Source organism: Arctopsyche grandis, chromosome 7 (genome assembly GCF_051622035.1).
Source record: "Arctopsyche grandis isolate Sample6627 chromosome 7, ASM5162203v2, whole genome shotgun sequence".
NCBI lineage: Eukaryota > Metazoa > Arthropoda > Insecta > Trichoptera > Hydropsychidae > Arctopsyche > Arctopsyche grandis.
Window position 1 is genome coordinate 6,168,932 of NC_135361.1, and position 17,530 is coordinate 6,186,461.

The window sequence follows — 17,530 nt, forward strand, 5'->3', positions numbered from 1 at the left end:
AACTAATCATATATCTGGTGTGACGCTTTGGGGCAACCTGTCAGATCACACTGGTCATTTTATTGTTGTTATTATTATTTTAAAACAATAAATAATAAATTAAATTAAATAAATAAATCTATGTGCGCTTTATATCAAGAAAATAGAGAAAAAATCACGTAGTTGAGACACCACCTTCAATGTATACCGATATTATTAACTTATGTAGATGTAATAGATCAGCCCACTACTTTTGAATCTTCATGCATTGCATCTTCATGACTATACGTTTACCTAGCATAAGACGTAGGCAAATACATAGAATCATATTTTGACAATATTACTGGTTCTGAATGTCATCAACTTGATAAAGCGTTTGCTTAAGCAATATATGTATAAAACTGTCCTTTATCTATTTTTGAAATATAAATACATAAAATTTTCAATGTTAAAGAGAAGTTTGTATTATATTAAATGTATTGTATGAATAAATGTTATATCTGACATCCAAATAATTTTATAAAAACTCTTATGTTTAAATTAATGTGAGCTTTCTTTAATTATTACCTATATACTAAAATATGTTGTATTATTTTGGTCAATCTCAATTAAAAAAATACAGTTTTATGTAAAACAACTCCAATTTTCCCAAAGTTTCCGGGTTTTTTCCCAAAGTTCCCGGTATTTTCCCGTTCGGTCAAAATTCCCATTATTGCTAATCTCTAAATGCACCCAGGCCCCAAGAGTGCGTACAAAGAAGTGGTTATGGCCGCGAGTGTGCATGACGTTACGATCGGAACGAAAGAATAGTAGTTGTCGCGTGTGTCAGCGCGCGGTCAGCTGTTGGAGTCGGAAGAGGCTGAAGGGGGCGAAGCGCGTGACGGGGGTTCCTTGGGGGCGCGTCTGCGGTTTCGAGGGCGAAGGCGCTCCGCCATGGATCCACAGGACCCGCTCAGCTCGGCCAGTTCGGACAGGTGCTCCGCCCCACACGCATAACCTCCAACGTAAACATTCAGCACGCGCACGTGACACTAATCACCACCTACTTAAAGCTCAATTTCCCGTGCACCACTTTTCGCGCAATTTTTACTGTCATTCAATTGAGTCATCGCATGTCGACCACGTTTTTTGCGTTCACGTGTCGCGTGTTCGAACTCGACGAATTTACCTGACGATGCACATTTTAATTGACATCAAATGTTTCACACATTTCTATACAGGTGTACATTTAACATATTGCACAATTTTTTTCTAGATCATATAAGAATATTTCAGAAAAATCGATTGTTAAATCGCAATGTTATGATTCTGAATGGGAGGTTTGAGTATATAATAATTTTAATTGCCTCATGTTAAAAATTTTAATTACAATTTGCAAATACATTACCTTTTGGTACGATTTTACCCTTATACAGTTGACCTAATTAATTAATAAAAATCGCAATATTTTCTAAATATAAAGATAATGATTTTCGTTTTATAATGCTATTTTTTACCACATGCTTATATTTTTATATGCACTCCTTATCACAAAGGCTCTTATCAATTACTCGAATGTACTCAAACGTATACTTGTATACTATTGAATAGGTACAATACTTTATAGTTCAATATCATACATACATCTGCTGGAATCAGACCAATAAAAAGATCAATCCTCGATTTAAAAAAAAACACAAGCTGTTGATCTCCGAGAAATCGGTGTGATAAACAATTCACTAGAGACTTTACTGCCAATTTTCGTTTATTTTAGTTTATTAAAATACATACATCGAAAATCAGCCAAGTGGATGAACGTAGTATCATTTTCAATAAATTTTAATACATTTACTTACTAAATACCATTGCTTTGTATTATTTATTAACGATTTCAACATCATTTCTGAATAAAAGAATACTTCAATCATTAAAAATTGCACTTAATATTGCATTCATAATTCAATTTCATACAATATATTAGTGAACAGACTTTCATTGTATATACGATAATTTTATTTACAACTAAGTATTAAAATTATCAGTTCTAATTAGTAAGTATGAGAAGTAATAAGTAATATGCTATGCATGTATGTATATTTTTTTTATTGATATTCCATATCATTCACACAGCTCACCTTTGCAAACAATACAATGATGTGATTGAAAACTATTAAATTAATTAACGACTGTGTTGTTTCGTTTATTTACAGCGATGTGACTGAACTAGTGAGCAAATATGAAGCTGTATTCCTTCAGGAGGATGACGAGTTCCTCACCGGAGCTCCAGCATCGCCCACCACCGTTCCCAACATAAGAACCAACCGGCCCGCGTCCACAGGTTTCGATTCGTAGCCATTATTTATGACAATACGTCACGTTAAACGTACGTATAATGAATGCTCATCAAGGTCAACCAATTAATCTTTGGGACGAGCTTCAATTACGTTGATACCAAATTTGAAGCAGTCAATCGACGCCTGTCTTAACACACAATACGTTCACTAGTTATAATATTTAATTTGTATTTGTAGGCTCTGGCACGTTGAAGTCTCCTCGGTCTCGTCGTCCACGCACCACATCCATGGGTCAGTCGAGTAAGAAAACGGCCTCGGAGAGTGTGATGCATGCGGCTCGACGCACAATTTACACTGCAGGTCGACCTCCGTGGTATAACACGGCCGGTCAACAAGTAGAACCTTTTTTAATAGGTATTATACGTACATGGGAGTGTTTGAAATCTAGTCTGATTTTTGCTTATGTTTAATTTATTATGTAATTTAAGGTATTTGTGGTGCTAGTGCTTCAGGCAAGACGACTGTGGCTGCAAAGATTATAGAATCGTTAGATGTTCCATGGGTGACTATTGTCAGTATGGACTCGTTTTACAAGGTATATAATAACCCACTGGATATTAACCCTTTGCCCGCGGCAAAAAATATATAGCGAACAAGTCCTGTACGCGGCGGCACCTTTTCGCGAATTTGGCAATCGAGTTTTCTACCTTAAATACAGATTTTAATATTTACTCAAGTAACCAGATATGTTAATCAACACATGAAGTATTATTTTAAACAATAAAATACATTATATATCTCGTAGTTTTGGATTAATGTCAAATAATCATTCTTCATAATTGTATGAAGATGTGACGTCACATAAACGAGGTTTCAGTATGGTTCTACAAAAAACTAATTTTGACTGGTATATATTCATTTTAAGCAAATTGAATAGATGGCATTCAACTCTCAGTAATATGTTCAACCAATTTTGAACCTTAAAACAGTTGAAATAGGCGCATATAAGGCTCAAAATCCCGTGCAAAGTTCAGATATTCTATGGAAGACAGCCGCGCTACAGACTTGTCGCCTGATTTGATTCCCGACATTTAAACTTAAATTGTGGTTTAATTCTTACAGGTACTTAATGAAAAACAACACAATTTAGCTGAACAAAATGAATACAATTTCGATCATCCGGATGCTTTCGACATGGATCTTTTAGTTACCGTATTGCAAAGACTTAAAGAGGGCAAGAAAGTTGAAGTCCCTATATACAATTACGTGACCCACGCTAGAGAGAGTCGTACCGTAAGTTATACATGTGTATAAATTGATGCCGTAACTCGTCAGATTCGCATTCTCATTTACGCTAACGTCGATTTTAGAAAACCATGTATGGAGCGAACGTTATTATATTCGAAGGTATTCTATCGTTTTACAATGCAGATGTGTTGAAAATGTTGGACATGAAGATATTCGTCGACACCGATGCCGATATCAGACTGGCCAGAAGACTCAGACGGTATAAAACTTGCATAGCTTCAATACTAATCTTAATCGTTTGGCTGCTCAAGTGTTTTGCATGCCCTTGTCATAATTGGAAGGTAGTCGTTAGGTGGGTTTTTCATACCTGAACTAATGAGTCAGTTGTTTATGATTATTGTCAGACTTTGGAATAATATTTGGTGCCAATATTCTGGGAAATATATCCAAGTTACTTCTTCTTCCTCGTTTGCTCAATGTTGACCATCATGGTCATTGATATCCACTGAAATCCGGTGAACGATGCATCTCCACTCCAACTGGTCCTGTGCCAAGTTGAAAGTAGCGTTTAGGGACGATCCCATCAGTTCTTTAATTTGGTTTGACCATCTTATGGGAGACTGTCCTCTAGTTTTCTGGTGACTACCAGATTCTCTACACTCTCCACATTATTCCTGGCAATATGGTCAAAGTAGGAAAGAATCCTTCACCTGCATTTTGTGAAGAGTTTCTCCAGGACTGTCGGCTCTTTGAGGGTGGAGATGATCAGCATCCGAATCCCCACCACATTTCGATGGTATCTAGTATTTTTGTTCTATTCAAACAATACACTCATCTTACAGATCGCTCCAATGCGACGAGTGTACTATACAGATCAAGAAATATCAATTATAAATACTTTTATGAACAAATTTGCAGCATTTTTGTACGAACCAGCGAAATTCGAGATGCCAAAAACTCGAAAATTGCGAGAAATGAATAAAGGTTGCCAATTTATTGGAACCGTTTCAATGAAAATCAGATAAATTGGCAAACTCTGATAAGAAACAATCGACCTGGAGTTACAAATCCAAGGTCTGGCCAGCAGCAACCGGTGGGAATCGAACCCGTGACCACATTGTTCGAAAGCATTATATGCTAATCACTAGTCCATGCTGCTACATGTCCCTTTCTCTCTTTTTTCGTTATTCTCATTATTTTATATACATATATACCAGAAAGGCCCAACAGATAAACCCCAATGCGTCTTCCTAGACAATTAATTACAAACATTGCAGTATTTTTATTACATAAATCGCTGTATTTCGAGAGGCTCAAGAACACTAAATTAACAATTAATGAATTGATCCATTAGAGACATTTATGGATTTAGACTTGTACATAATTTTTTACATATTGTACATTAAACCAAATTCAGATGTTTGTGACAGTGGGTACGATGATTTTTGCCAATTTGATGGAGGAACCGTTTCAACAATGAAATCAGACAAATTGGCAAACTATCAGATAAGAAACGGTCGATTTGGAATTGCTAATCTTTAGTATTAGAGATTAGCATGGGATCAAACCCAGTAATCTCTCGGTGCTAAACATAAACGCAATCACCGAGCCATACTGCTGGCTGAACAGTTTTTCCATAACTTTGTCCGGCTGATCATCACAGTTGTCGCCATTCCTATTCTTCTACGGATTTCTGATTGGCATCTTCCTTCTCTTGAGATTAAGGCACCTAGGTAGATAAAATCGTTGACTTCCTCATAGTCTTTTAACCCTGTTGCCCGCGGCAATAAATATAGCGAACAAATCCTGTACACGGCGGCACCTTTTTCGCGAATTTGGCAATCGAGTTTTCGACCTTAAATACAGATTTTAATATTTACTCAAGTAACCAGATATGTTAATCAACACATAAAGTATTATTTTAAACAATAAAATACATAATATATCTCGTAGTTTTGGCTCAATTGTCAAATAATCATTCTTCATACAATTGAGACGTATCGTCGCCATTGTTCAACAGACGTGACGTCACATAAACGAGGTTTCAGTATGGTTCCACAAAAAACTTATTTCGACTGGTATATATTAATTTTAAACAAATCGAATAGATGGCATTCAACTCTCAGTAATATATTCAACCAATTTTGAACCTTAAAACAGTTGAAATAGGCGCATATAAGGCTCAAAATCCCGTGCAAAGTTCAGAAATTCTATGGAAGACAGCCGCACTACAGACATGTCGCGCAAAGCTTCCATAGAAGACGGCCGCGGGCAAACGGTTAAAGCATTAGACTTTATGAGAGACTTGAATATGTCAATGAAGAGGATTTTTATTTGTCTCTAGACACAGGTGCTTACTCTGCCATTACATTCTAATTGCTGACCATTAGCGTTGTGTCGTCTGCGAATCTTATATTAGAAATCTTTCTTCTGCTTGTTGTACCACCTTTCCATCCGTCGAGTACTAAGCTTATAGTAACTTACTATCAGTACCCAATACATTTGAAAATGCACACTGAACCGACGGCTCCTACTCAATTCTTAGAAAAACTATCATCCTTTTAATAATAGTGACGAAATGAACAAGATTGACAGTCTTGGGCTAAACTGCTAACAACGATACATCGCCGCTTGCCAGCCAGAGGATTAAGTCAGTTTGCTCTTATATGTAGAAATATACGAACAATTTCAATTACCGTATATGATATTTCCATACAGTTTGTGCTGTTTAATAATTGCCAGTGTTGTTGTTTCGCTTTCAGAGACATTTCGCAAAGAGGTAGAGATCTGGACGGTGTACTAAAACAGTATATGCAAATGGTCAAACCGGCCTATTGCAACTATATAGCTCCGTCGATGATCCACGCCGACATTATAGTACCTAGAGGAGGGGAAAACAGTGTCGCTATACAACTCATAGTTCAACATGTTCACACGCAATTGCAATCGGTATGTAAACACGTCTCGTGCTTTTCCACAGTACGACAAATACTTGTATCGTACGAGGAAATGCTATTTTCAATATCGTTCATTGTAAATTTATGGATTTGTCGAACCGTGGAATGGATACATATCGTTTTTATCTGTTGTTTGTATATGTGAGTGAAGTAATTGTGTTATTGTTTCCGTATATAGCGTGGTTTTAAGTTGAGGGAAGAGCTGGCTCACGCCCACATGGGTCAACCATTGCCTGATTCTATTTATTTGTTACCAGTGACTCCTCAGGTTTGTTTATTTAATTTTTTGTTTAATTTTGTCTTTGGGGTATTCAAATGTAATTTTTGATTTTTTTTTATAGGTTAGGGGTTTGCACACTTTTATTAGGAATAAGGATACACCCCGTGATGAATTTATATTTTATTCGAAGCGCCTTATAAGGCTCGTTATAGAATATGCGCTTTCGTTACTTCCGTTCCAAGATATCATTGTAGACACGCCGCAAGGATTTCCTTATCAAGGTATGTATGTACATAATCAATGAAGGATTGCTGCATGGTTGTATTTACTTTATCTATGTACGTAGTAACAATAGATGAAGTTTTGTGATTCGAGATTTTGACTGATTCGAACTCAGAATCGATCACTGATCACGTTTTCATGATCTAGGACAAATGTGTTGTGTGTTTTGGGGATTTTTTGAACACCGTTAGTCCTATCGGACTGAAACTTAGTATCGGTTACTGAAATTCTTATCGGTACGACTTAAATTTTTATCAAATTTTTGAGTTGACCGGAAATGGTACCTCCCCTTATACATAAGTGTCCTCTTTTTTTTTTTTAGTTTTTGAATTCAATTATCTCCCAAGCTGCAAACTGAATTGGACTGAATTTTTTTTACATGTAATAAAAATAATCTTTATAACCTTATATTTTTTAAATATTTTTATTTGAACCGGAAGTAGTACTTTTACTCTAGAGAATCGAGGTTTTTTATGCTTTTCTCAGAAACCTTTTGGTTTATTGAACTGAAATTTCATATCTAGACTTTTAAGCTTAATACCAAGTTGTGTATAAAATTTGGTAAGCATCCGCCTATCGGAAGTGGCAGTTTACTCTTGTTCGATTTTTCATCCACTACTTTTTTCGACCCCTCAAACATGTGTGCTCTTCACGAAAAAATTCAAGTATAATTCTTGTAATGACAATACAAAAAAATCACTAAATTTAATAAACTGGAAGTGGGATTTTTTCCTCTTAGAAAAGGAAAAAATACTGTGACCACGATTCTTTCCACACCCCTGAACGTATCAAGCTGGAAATTTATATTTGTATTCTTTATGTACTAACTTAGAGCTGATTAGATTTTGGTCAGAATTCGTAAACCGGAAGTATTATTTTTTTTAGAACAATATTTCATTATTTTATTTTGAACTTTTTAATTATTTTTATTTTCTTGATATTTAATGTGTATAATAATTATAGTGATTTTAAATAATATAAAAATTTCGAACAAAATCCGATAACCGGAAGTAGAATTTTTGTCTTGTATAAGTCTCCCTACATTTGCGCTCAATTTGTATCGAAAATACTGTGTGAACTTGTTTGTATGATTTTTTTTATTTATATTAACAATTTCTATAGAGATAAATATACTTGCCTTTATATTATTTCATTGTAATATTTAAAAGGTAAAAAAAGCAGTGCGAAAAGAATATGTGGAGTGTCAATATTACGAGCTGGTGAAACTATGGAACAGGCTGTCTGCGACGTATGCAAAGATATAAGGATCGGAAAGATTTTAATTCAAACCAACCAACTCACAGGAGAACCAGAGGTTTGTCGATGACTTTAAATGTAAAAAGTTGTGAAATTCTCGACGGTTTAAATAATTGAAATGTATCTTTCAGTTGTACTATTTGAGGCTTCCTAAAGATATCAAAGACTACCGAGTCATCTTGATGGACGCGACGGTGGCCACGGGTGCTGCAGCCATGATGGCGATACGAGTTCTGTTGGATCACGACGTACCCGAAGAACACATCTCCATCGTGTCGTTGCTGATGGCTGAAATCGGCGTGCATTCGATAGCGTACGCGTTCCCCAAAGTGAGTACTTTATCGGTAGATTCGTTGGAATTGTTCGTTGGAATTCTGTGTATTTACGAATTGTTTACTTGTGTGCGTAGGTGAAAATAGTGACGTCGGCTTTGGATCCGGAAATAAATGAAAAGTTTTACGTATTGCCAGGAATCGGAAACTTCGGAGACAGATATTTCGGTACCGAGCCCGCTGAAGATTATTAGTCAAAACTTATGTGCAAAAAAATAATAAGTCTGTTTGTTTGTTCTCGAATATTCGAATATGTTTGAACCGATTAGTCATAGTTTGTAAAATTATTATACATTATACCGATGCGGTGCAAACGATCGACAAGCGCCAGATAGACTGAACCACAGATTAACGACACGTGTACCTTATGCGTGCGCACTGCTCGCACTTACACTAAGCGAAATCTACCCAAAGTCCCGACATACCTACCCTGTATACGTTCTGTGCTTCTGATACTTTAGTTCCGAATTTTGCCTTATTAAACTCGCCAGAAAGATCCAACTCAATTTTAATAATTGCATCTGTGCACATGGAAAGGTCACTCGTCATCTGATGTGCAATCTATCATTGGTGAAGTCGAGAATTGCGTTTAAAGCAGCCATCCAGTTAATCTGTGGTTCAGTCTATCTGGCGCTTTTCGATCGTTTGCACCAAACCCACATTATACATGTACATATACTGTATAGATAATTTTTATACAAATTGTTTGAATACGTGTTTCTTAGATCTGGTTAAATGATTTTTTTTTAAATTGTTTCGAATGAACTTTTATTAATGAATGGACTCGATTAATGGAAAATATACGCTGAATGTATTATTATTACGTATCTGTTTAACCGCTTAGACGCCCAGCCGACGCGCTGAGCGTATAATAGATACGGCTGTTTGCGCCTTAAGGCGCTTTGGGCAGCTAAGCGGTTAAATACTGTTAAACTATTACAATTCGATAGACTGAACTTTTTCTGGCGGTTTATTGCGCTTTTATATTATAATAGTTTCTCAGTAGACGTGGATGTTTAAACGTATCATTTGATTAGACCAGCGGTGCTCAAACTGCGAACCACATTCAGTGTCTTTCGATAGTGGAATCATGACTTTTCGAACGATGACGTGATCCTTCGAGAACTATTTGAAAATTGACCAACAGTCATGGAAAATGTCGAGTGCCGCTGGCTTAAGCCAATTGACGAAATTTGTAAGATGTTAAGCTTTGTTATTTATTAAATGGTCGTATACGCATATAGACGTGTGCGCTAAAAATGCAATGTGATTTTATTCTCACACCCATTAGTTGGTTAATGGTGTTTTTTTTTTTTTTTTGCTAAAAATAAATATTTTAATAATTACAACTCCCGTTTTATTTAAATTCTTCAATGTGAAAACGCTACAATATAAAAACCCGTACACAATAAAGGTCTAATCATACCATCCAGCAGTTCACGGTTGCAGCAGCTCACGTAAACGACAGTTTCTATTCATAATATACAGCACCGTACGTTCGGGCAGGTTTTGGCCAAAAGCACGGTAAAATCGGCTTAATTAAATTGGGGCGCCGCTCGATGCGCCGAAGACGCTTTAATATTTAAAACAAAGGCGCCTCTACTTTCTAAGCTCAAACATTTGTACTCAGAAAATTATATTCATTGGGTGAACGCTTATTAATTGAAAAGATTTTCTTTCAAAATTGTATTAAATTTTGTAAAATAGCATAATTTACAAGAATTATATCCGAACATTTGGGTTGCTAAGCGAATTTTTCCCGACACTGCCTGAAACTGTAGCGAGTGGTGAACGTAGTTTTTGAAACATGAATTAATTAAAACTTAACTTTGGTCTACAATGTCACAAAATAGACTTTCCAGTTTTGGAACTCGGTCTAGTGAAAATGATATCGCTGAAAATCTTGAGTTTTCAACTTTGATTAAAGATTTTGCTGAAATAAAGGCACCGAAAGCTAATTTCTGAAATATCATTTTATTTATTTATTTTTAGCTCCACCTGGGCCCGGTAAAAGGACGATGGTAACCCATTTTTTATATTTTTTTTCTAGAGGCGCTTAGAAAAATTGCCCGAGGGCGCCATAGGGTCTAAGGCCGGCACTGTTGTCACAATACGACTTTTCCGAAAATATTCATATGCGCATACGCACTTTCGTTGGTATGAGTGCACTCGCTACTATGACGTCACTTCGTGCGTGAACATTTCCACAAAATATAGGTTTTGTCTGATACGTTCCGGTGACATGTACTGCTGTATAGTATTAATAGATTTCGTCAGCTGCTGCTGTTACGTCTATGCCACTTTAGACATGGATGTGTTCATATAAAACGTAACAAGGAATACTTTTCGTGTTGCTGGTTACATGCTATGCTAGTATGAATAGACTTTAATATGTATTTACATAGAATACGTGCTAATTTAATTTACAAGAACTTATAAAGTTTTCGAAGACTGCCTCCCAATGCTCGCTTCGACCTGATGTTACGTTGTCGGTATATTGGCCGTGAAGTTTCCTGAAATTATTTTATGATGAATATTATTATTCAAATGAAAACTGATCGGTTTAAACAGTAATTACCTGAACTGATCTTCGCACTCTTCTAAAGTGGCCTCTCCATTGCTGAGGCGAGATCCGAATCCACTGTAGTATGATGAGTAACGTTGCTGAAAAAACATTCAATAAAGTAACATTTAGGGATTGCACTATCGATTTACCGGTAAATCGGAAATTACCGAAAATTATTTTATCGTGAATTAGGAACACAAACAGGCAAAATATTGCATTCAAAATCGTTGCAAATAACGTATAGTGGATTGGGTAGTCTGGAATTTGTGTATTTTCAGTATTAAATGTCCAAAATGACAAAAATGTTGAGCGAAATGATGTTTTTAGTCTAAACATCAATTTTTACGACTGACAACACCGCTTTCCTGATTCCCGCTACTTGCTCTAATACGATTACTATGGTTCGGTGACTATTTCATACATGATGATAAAATCTTTATCACACAATATCTGGCACTCGAAAAATCCACCCACCGAGAGAGACGTACGCGAACTATCACACTAACGAGAATTCGAATGCCAGATATTCCGTATTCGCGATTTTCGTGTGCGAAATAGTCCGTTTACCGAATTATTTATAGTTTTGGACCATTGTGGCATTACAGAAAGAACCTAATGCGCCACAATGGCCTACATTTAATAATAATAAATAAACGATATATTACAACGCTGACGCGTGCACGCTATTACCATTCCGAACGTCACTTTATTGTACATATGTAAATATGATGTTTGGCTGTTTGGCATATTATAAGCTTAAGAAAGTAGCGAGCCTTCTGTTAGTTTGTCCACTGATGCATTCGTAATAGTGGCTATACTGATGTATGTTTAAGAGTGGCAACACAGTCCAACCAAGTCGTAATAAATGTGGGTCTACCTCACGGTACCGAAAGTCAAAAGATCGAAAAAGCAAATATCGGAAGGCAAAGATCGAAAATCGAAAGATAAAAAAGGGTGCACGGTATACGGTACTATGTATATATAATATATATCAGTGGCATGCGGTGAAATTATCTCTCTTTTTGTCATACAGCCTTGTTTAATGTGCGCACGCAGGATACGGGAGGAAAAGCCTGTTACTCTTGTATCCTGCTCGCGCAAAGTAAGTGAGGATGTACGACGGGGGAAGAGAGAGTTTTACCGCACGCCACTGATATATATATACCAACCGTTTTTCATATGTATGCATGGTAAACGAAGATTTTCGATTTTGACTTTATGTATTTATATGAAATTTTTCATCCGAGATTTATTTGTCTACGTTTATTTATTTGTATATATCTCCGGTTCAATCTATGTACATACATACATAGGTTAACGTTTTTAGGTAAAGTAACCACATACAGGTCTGTTACTGAAAGTTGGCGCGTTCTCATACTCACACAGAAGCGCGCGAAAGGGACAGAGCGTCTTTTTATTATTGAATGCAGTGTAACAGCATGCTATGCACCTAGACAAGCATTTGTTCGCGCCAACTCTTGGTAACAGACCTAAACAGTTATCTAATCCACGTAATTTACTGGTAAAAACCAGTAATAGAGAAGTTATTTACCATTTACCGGTAAACGAAATTTGACGACTCAATCCCTAGTAACATTACATTATATTTATAAAATTCTACCTGAATGTTCTTTGTGAAAGTTTGATCTTGTAGCATTTTCGCACTGATTCTGAGACCTTTCGCTAGCATATCGATGTAGTGGATGTACATTATGAACACGTCTTTATAATCAACAGAGTCTCTTGTGGGTGTTAATTTTAAATTTATTCCACCCGGTTGATATCCACTCTGTAAATCAGTGCATATATTTTAAACAGTTTACATATGTATATGAAGATGCGTATTTCATTGCCTTACATTTTCCATAAAACTCTTCATAAGCAAAACTGCCTCTTTTAGATTAAGTTTGTTGCTATCATTCAATTCAATCGAACCAACGGCATTGTATCTGCAACAAAACAGTTTGTTTTATTGTAAATTATTTTCAGAAAAACCTTTTATATTTCACATTAGACTTACGCAGAGCTCATATACAACTGATGTCCAAAATCAGTGACGATCTTATACTGCCGATCAAGATTATAATGCTTTAAAAAACACACGCTGCTGATCGGATCGTAAATATAAGACATTGTAGTGTTATGTTGATTATTCTTCGTTTGTTTTGAATGTTTGAAGTTCGTGTAGGGTTCGAGTAACAATTGTCCTCGGAAACCTAAGCGGTCTTTGTAGTCGGAAGACATTTTTAGCAGGCGAGCAAAATGTTTGAGTTCTTTCTGTACGTCAGTATTTAAAACGATACCGTAGCCTTCCCTCGGACTTGAAACGAGGAAACTTTCAGCATTTAATTTCTGAGCAATCTCCAGACATTTCTTTACTCGGTGGCTGGCTTGCATCATCACATTTGCATCGCAGCTTGTTCCGGCTCCAGAAGCAAATCTATGATTTTAAACAGACAAATTATCTCCCGATTTATTCGTATGCTATATAACAATGGCTATATAACAATCACACATTGAAGATCCTACTAAGGATTAGCAGAGAGCAGTTTGGGTTCAGACAAGGCTTGGGTACCCGAGAGGCCCTTTTCTGTATGAAAACACTACTCCAAAGATGCAGAGAAGTCCGTAAACCTGTGCACATCTGCTTTATAGACTTTGAAAAGGCCTTTGACCGTGTCCAACACACTCGCCTGATGGAAACATTAAAAAATATTGGCCTGGATGACAGAGATGTCAGATTGCTACGAAATATTTATTGGAATCCGACTGCAGTAGTACGTGTCGATGATCAATTCACTGATGAGATTCCTATAGAACGGGGCGTCAGGCAAGGATGCATCCTATCACCTACTCTTTTTAACACCTACACCGAATCCATCCTCCACTATGCTCTCCAAGAGGCGGAGGGCATCAAGGTGGGCGGCGAGACGATCACCAATATAAGATATGCTGATGACACGGCACTAGTCGCTGAAAATTTAGCAGACCTGCAAACATCTCTAGACCGTGTACATCAAGAAAGCAATCGAAGAGGTCTGCGCATAAATCTAAAGAAGACAAAATTTATGATAGTAGATAGAATGCAAACAGACACCGGGAATCTAACCTTGGATGGAGAGGTGATAGAAAGAGTAAAAAGATTCAAATACCTGGGTACCTGGCTGAATGAAGAGATGGACCCAGGTGAAGATCTAAGAATCCGCATCGAGATAGCTAGAAAAGCATTTGTAAAAATGAAGGTGGCGCTTACAAACAAGCATCTCAATCTTCATACGCGGTTGAGATTCGCGAAGAGCTACGTCCGGACAGTATTACTACACGGATGTGAGACGTGGATTCTGAAGACCAAGATGATCGGCCGCATCGAATCTTTTGAAATGTGGGTCTATAGGCGTATGCTGAAGATTCCGTGGACCAACGAGATATCAAACGAAGCTGTCCTCGGCATGATGGGGGAGAGGCAGGGAACTCGTTTCTGTCATCGAGCGGAGAAAGATGGAGTACCTCGGACACATGATACGGGGTCCAAAATACGAATTTCTCCGTTTGATAACCATGGGGAAAATAGAAGGAAAAAAATGGATTGGCAGGAAAAAGTTATCTTGACTTTGAAACATGCACATGTGGACCGATATGAGAGCTGTTCCGAGCCGCTGAAGACCAATGCGGATATCTTCAAATAATCGACGAGGTGGTCCGGATGCGGACAAGGCATTAACAAGAAGAAGAAGAATATAACAATCAAAACTGTTGACCTTGGATTCGAATGAAGATCCGGAGCGATCCAGAGCGGCTTTGCGAACGATTTCTGCTGCAAGTCTTGAATGAAATCGCAGACGTCTTCAAAATGCACGTTTAGTTCCTCGTAAAAGTCGGCGTCCGGCATCAGATCGCTGTCGAAAGCCGTCCAATACTTGATTCCGAGCTTGGAGCAAAATTCAAATGCAGCACTTATCGTGCGTTTGTAATTTTCATTGGTGAAGCTATTGTCATTCCAGTTACGTTGGAACGTCGGCTTGCCATGTGCATCATTACCTGTATACGAATATTTATCATTACACAGCCTTTTCAGCAATATGTCAAATTATAAATAAACTTGCCATTGTATTTGAATGCGGTGAACGATACGGCGGGTTTGATCCAATCCTCCATGGTGCGACCGTTGATTCTTTCGTTTGCATTGTAATATCGGTAGCATAGTGTATCGTCGTATGGTGCCGAACTTCCCTTGTATTCTATTTTACTTATTCCTGACAAAATATAAATAATATGTATGCACGTTTAAAGTATGGTTAAGTGTGTATTGACTGAAACCTGGGAAGTGTTCCGTCGTCTCCGTCATCCTCGTCGAGTCCTTTGCCGTTTTCTGGCGCTTGGTACTTGGCTGGGAGAACATCGCCATCATAAATAAAACTAGCTAGCCTTAGTGTTGTGAATCCCTATATATATACGTGTATGATTTGAACCTCGACCTATATGAGCTTTGTAGTGTAAAATTATAACAATAAAAACTCGTTTTCATTCTGTCAGGGTGTGAAATGTGATATATTATGGTTCTATTTATGTACTTAGTTTAATAGAGTATCTTTTCATTTTTGTTGGGCGGTTCTGAGATTCATAACATGATTTATCTGACATTCATGTTAATTGACATGTAAAATTATCTGACCCACCAGGTAAATTTGTTGTAACGCAAGGACTTTTAAAGCTTATCCCAGAGGACATAGTGATGAAAATTTGGACTGCCTAAATACTGACATCCAAATTAGCAACAAGTTGCATAGTTTTATTTGGTTTAAGCTTTATATAATTCAATCAAAACTTGATTGTAATTGAAATATGAATGTGCTTTTTCACACTACATATCTTAGTGTGAAATAACCAAAGTTGAAATAGTATATTCAAGGGTTATTGGAAAATGTCATTGTCTTGTTAAATTGATTCAATATTTGTTTCCAAAGGAATGGAACCATTCCTTTTTGAAGAGAGGTCGCATTATTATCCTTTCTCTTAATTAAAAATGTTCTTATTTCAGGCAATAGCTCTCAATGTCTAACAAAAACATATCCATTGCTCAGCCACCTTACCTTAACTTCTTCCAAAAGAATTAAAAATATTACAATTGACCGAGAATGTGTTTGCATCCTTATTAAAGACCTGTTTTGAGATAAGCTTTTGAGAACAAAAAATATAGGCCAGCGTACGACGAACAATTATCGGTCATAGCAGGTATAAATAAGAAGAGGCTAGTAAAAAATGCACCACCGAGAAATCAACAAGTAAAAACAAAAATAATCGAACTCTTAACGTAATATATTTTAATCAGTCTGGGTACCCCAAATGCTGAGCCACTGGACCAGAGCCTTGATCATCCCCAACCCCCTAAAGTAGGGACATGATAAGATGATATTTGGCTGATATTTATTTATTTAAAGTTTGGACCATTGTAGCATTACAGGAATTCTTAATGCGCCACAATGATCAAAAATATAACAGAAAAGAAAAAAAACAATATAAAAGTAAGGCTATTAGTGGGATACACAATAGTGTGGTAATCTTTAAGTGCAACTATCCAAAATGACAGTGGACTTCGCTTGGGCGAGTTTTTCTAGAGTGCACTTACAATAGCGGATCTATCGAGGGTGCGTACCTCGCTTAGGTCATCTTTCCGGGAACCAGTTGGAACAGAATCGGCACGGTCACTCGGGTACATTGATAGAAAAAATGACTACTTAGATATGTATATTGCTCAAGTGTCCTCTTTTTCAAATTTCATTCGAAATAGTATGTATAAATGAATATTTTACGAATTTTCGATAAATTACACTGAGCAACATAAAATCACGTTTTTGAGTTACCAGAGCGGAGACTAACCAATCTTTACTAACTTTGACCCACTGAATTCGAAAATGAGAATGATTTTTGTTGGTTGGTGATCGTTTACGAGATGTGAGCGTTTAAAAAAATGCGCGATTTTTACAGTTTTTTGGCTTTTGCTGTCTTTAACTCAAAATCTAGTATTGCTGTGCTCAAAATGAGTATTGGAATCAATAGTCGGATGTTTTTCCTATTGATTGTGATATTTCACTGATTTAAAATACTTATAATTAATTGTCTAGCTAATTTTAAAAATCAAAAATATATATTTTTTTACGGATTTTTTCTCCTTGCTATTTTGCATTTATTTGACTTTTTTTTATATCACCACGTTTATGTATAAGGATCGGTTTCCTATCTCAATATTTTTTTTTTTTATCTAAACGTACTAACTCAAGCGGTAACTGCAAGTTAAATAAATTCAATGGGCCAAACTTAGTAAAGATTGGTTAGTCTCCGCTCTGGTAATTTTTTTTGTTGCTCAGTGTTATTCTTATAGACTAAAATCGGGCGAATATTCAATTGAGAACCCTAAA

General features: G+C 36.6%; 3 protein-coding genes across 4 annotated transcripts in view; 2 read left to right on the forward strand and 1 right to left on the reverse strand.

Annotated features, from left to right (window-relative positions):
• The window catches only part of ATPsynD (ATP synthase, subunit D), a 121,045-nt gene that overhangs the window by 71,620 nt on the left and 31,895 nt on the right, over positions 1-17,530 (forward strand). The window lies entirely within an intron of this gene.
• Positions 736-9,895, forward strand: l(2)k01209 (uridine-cytidine kinase-like lethal (2) k01209). 2 transcript variants are annotated; one of them, XM_077434054.1, is made up of 13 exons: positions 736-953; positions 2,169-2,296; positions 2,490-2,666; positions 2,741-2,847; positions 3,375-3,545; positions 3,623-3,759; positions 6,263-6,449; positions 6,636-6,725; positions 6,799-6,958; positions 8,129-8,274; positions 8,348-8,545; positions 8,626-8,770; positions 9,171-9,895. In XM_077434054.1, exons 1-12 carry the CDS (start codon positions 913-915, stop codon positions 8,740-8,742), a joined length of 1,659 nt encoding a protein of 552 aa, XP_077290180.1. In that variant the 5' UTR covers positions 736-912; the 3' UTR covers positions 8,743-8,770; positions 9,171-9,895. The 2 variants fall into 2 exon arrangements, with proteins under 2 accessions (XP_077290180.1, XP_077290179.1); XM_077434053.1 differs by having other exon boundaries at positions 8,626-8,782; positions 9,171-9,894.
• On the reverse strand, positions 9,887-15,519 carry LOC143914733 (xylose isomerase-like). Its single transcript, XM_077435037.1, has 8 exons — positions 15,432-15,519; positions 15,218-15,367; positions 14,873-15,152; positions 13,135-13,554; positions 12,973-13,063; positions 12,736-12,903; positions 11,127-11,212; positions 9,887-11,061 (listed from the first exon to the last, which is right to left on the reverse strand). Exons 1-8 carry the CDS (start codon positions 15,517-15,519, stop codon positions 10,962-10,964), a joined length of 1,383 nt encoding a protein of 460 aa, XP_077291163.1. The 3' UTR covers positions 9,887-10,961.

Bases quoted from the DNA above. Each gene is read 5' to 3' on its own strand.
- LOC143914733 (XM_077435037.1), bottom strand. From the start codon at position 15,519: ATGGCGATGTTCTCCCAGCCAAGTACCAAGCGCCAGAAAACGGCAAAG. The intron at 13,555-14,872 runs GTCAACAGTTTT...TTAAAATCATAG, and splicing joins GATCTTCATTCGAATCCAAG to ATTTGCTTCTGGAGCCGGAA. The intron at 11,213-12,735 runs GTAGAATTTTAT...ATGTTTTTTCAG, and splicing joins CTTTCACAAAGAACATTCAG to CAACGTTACTCATCATACTA.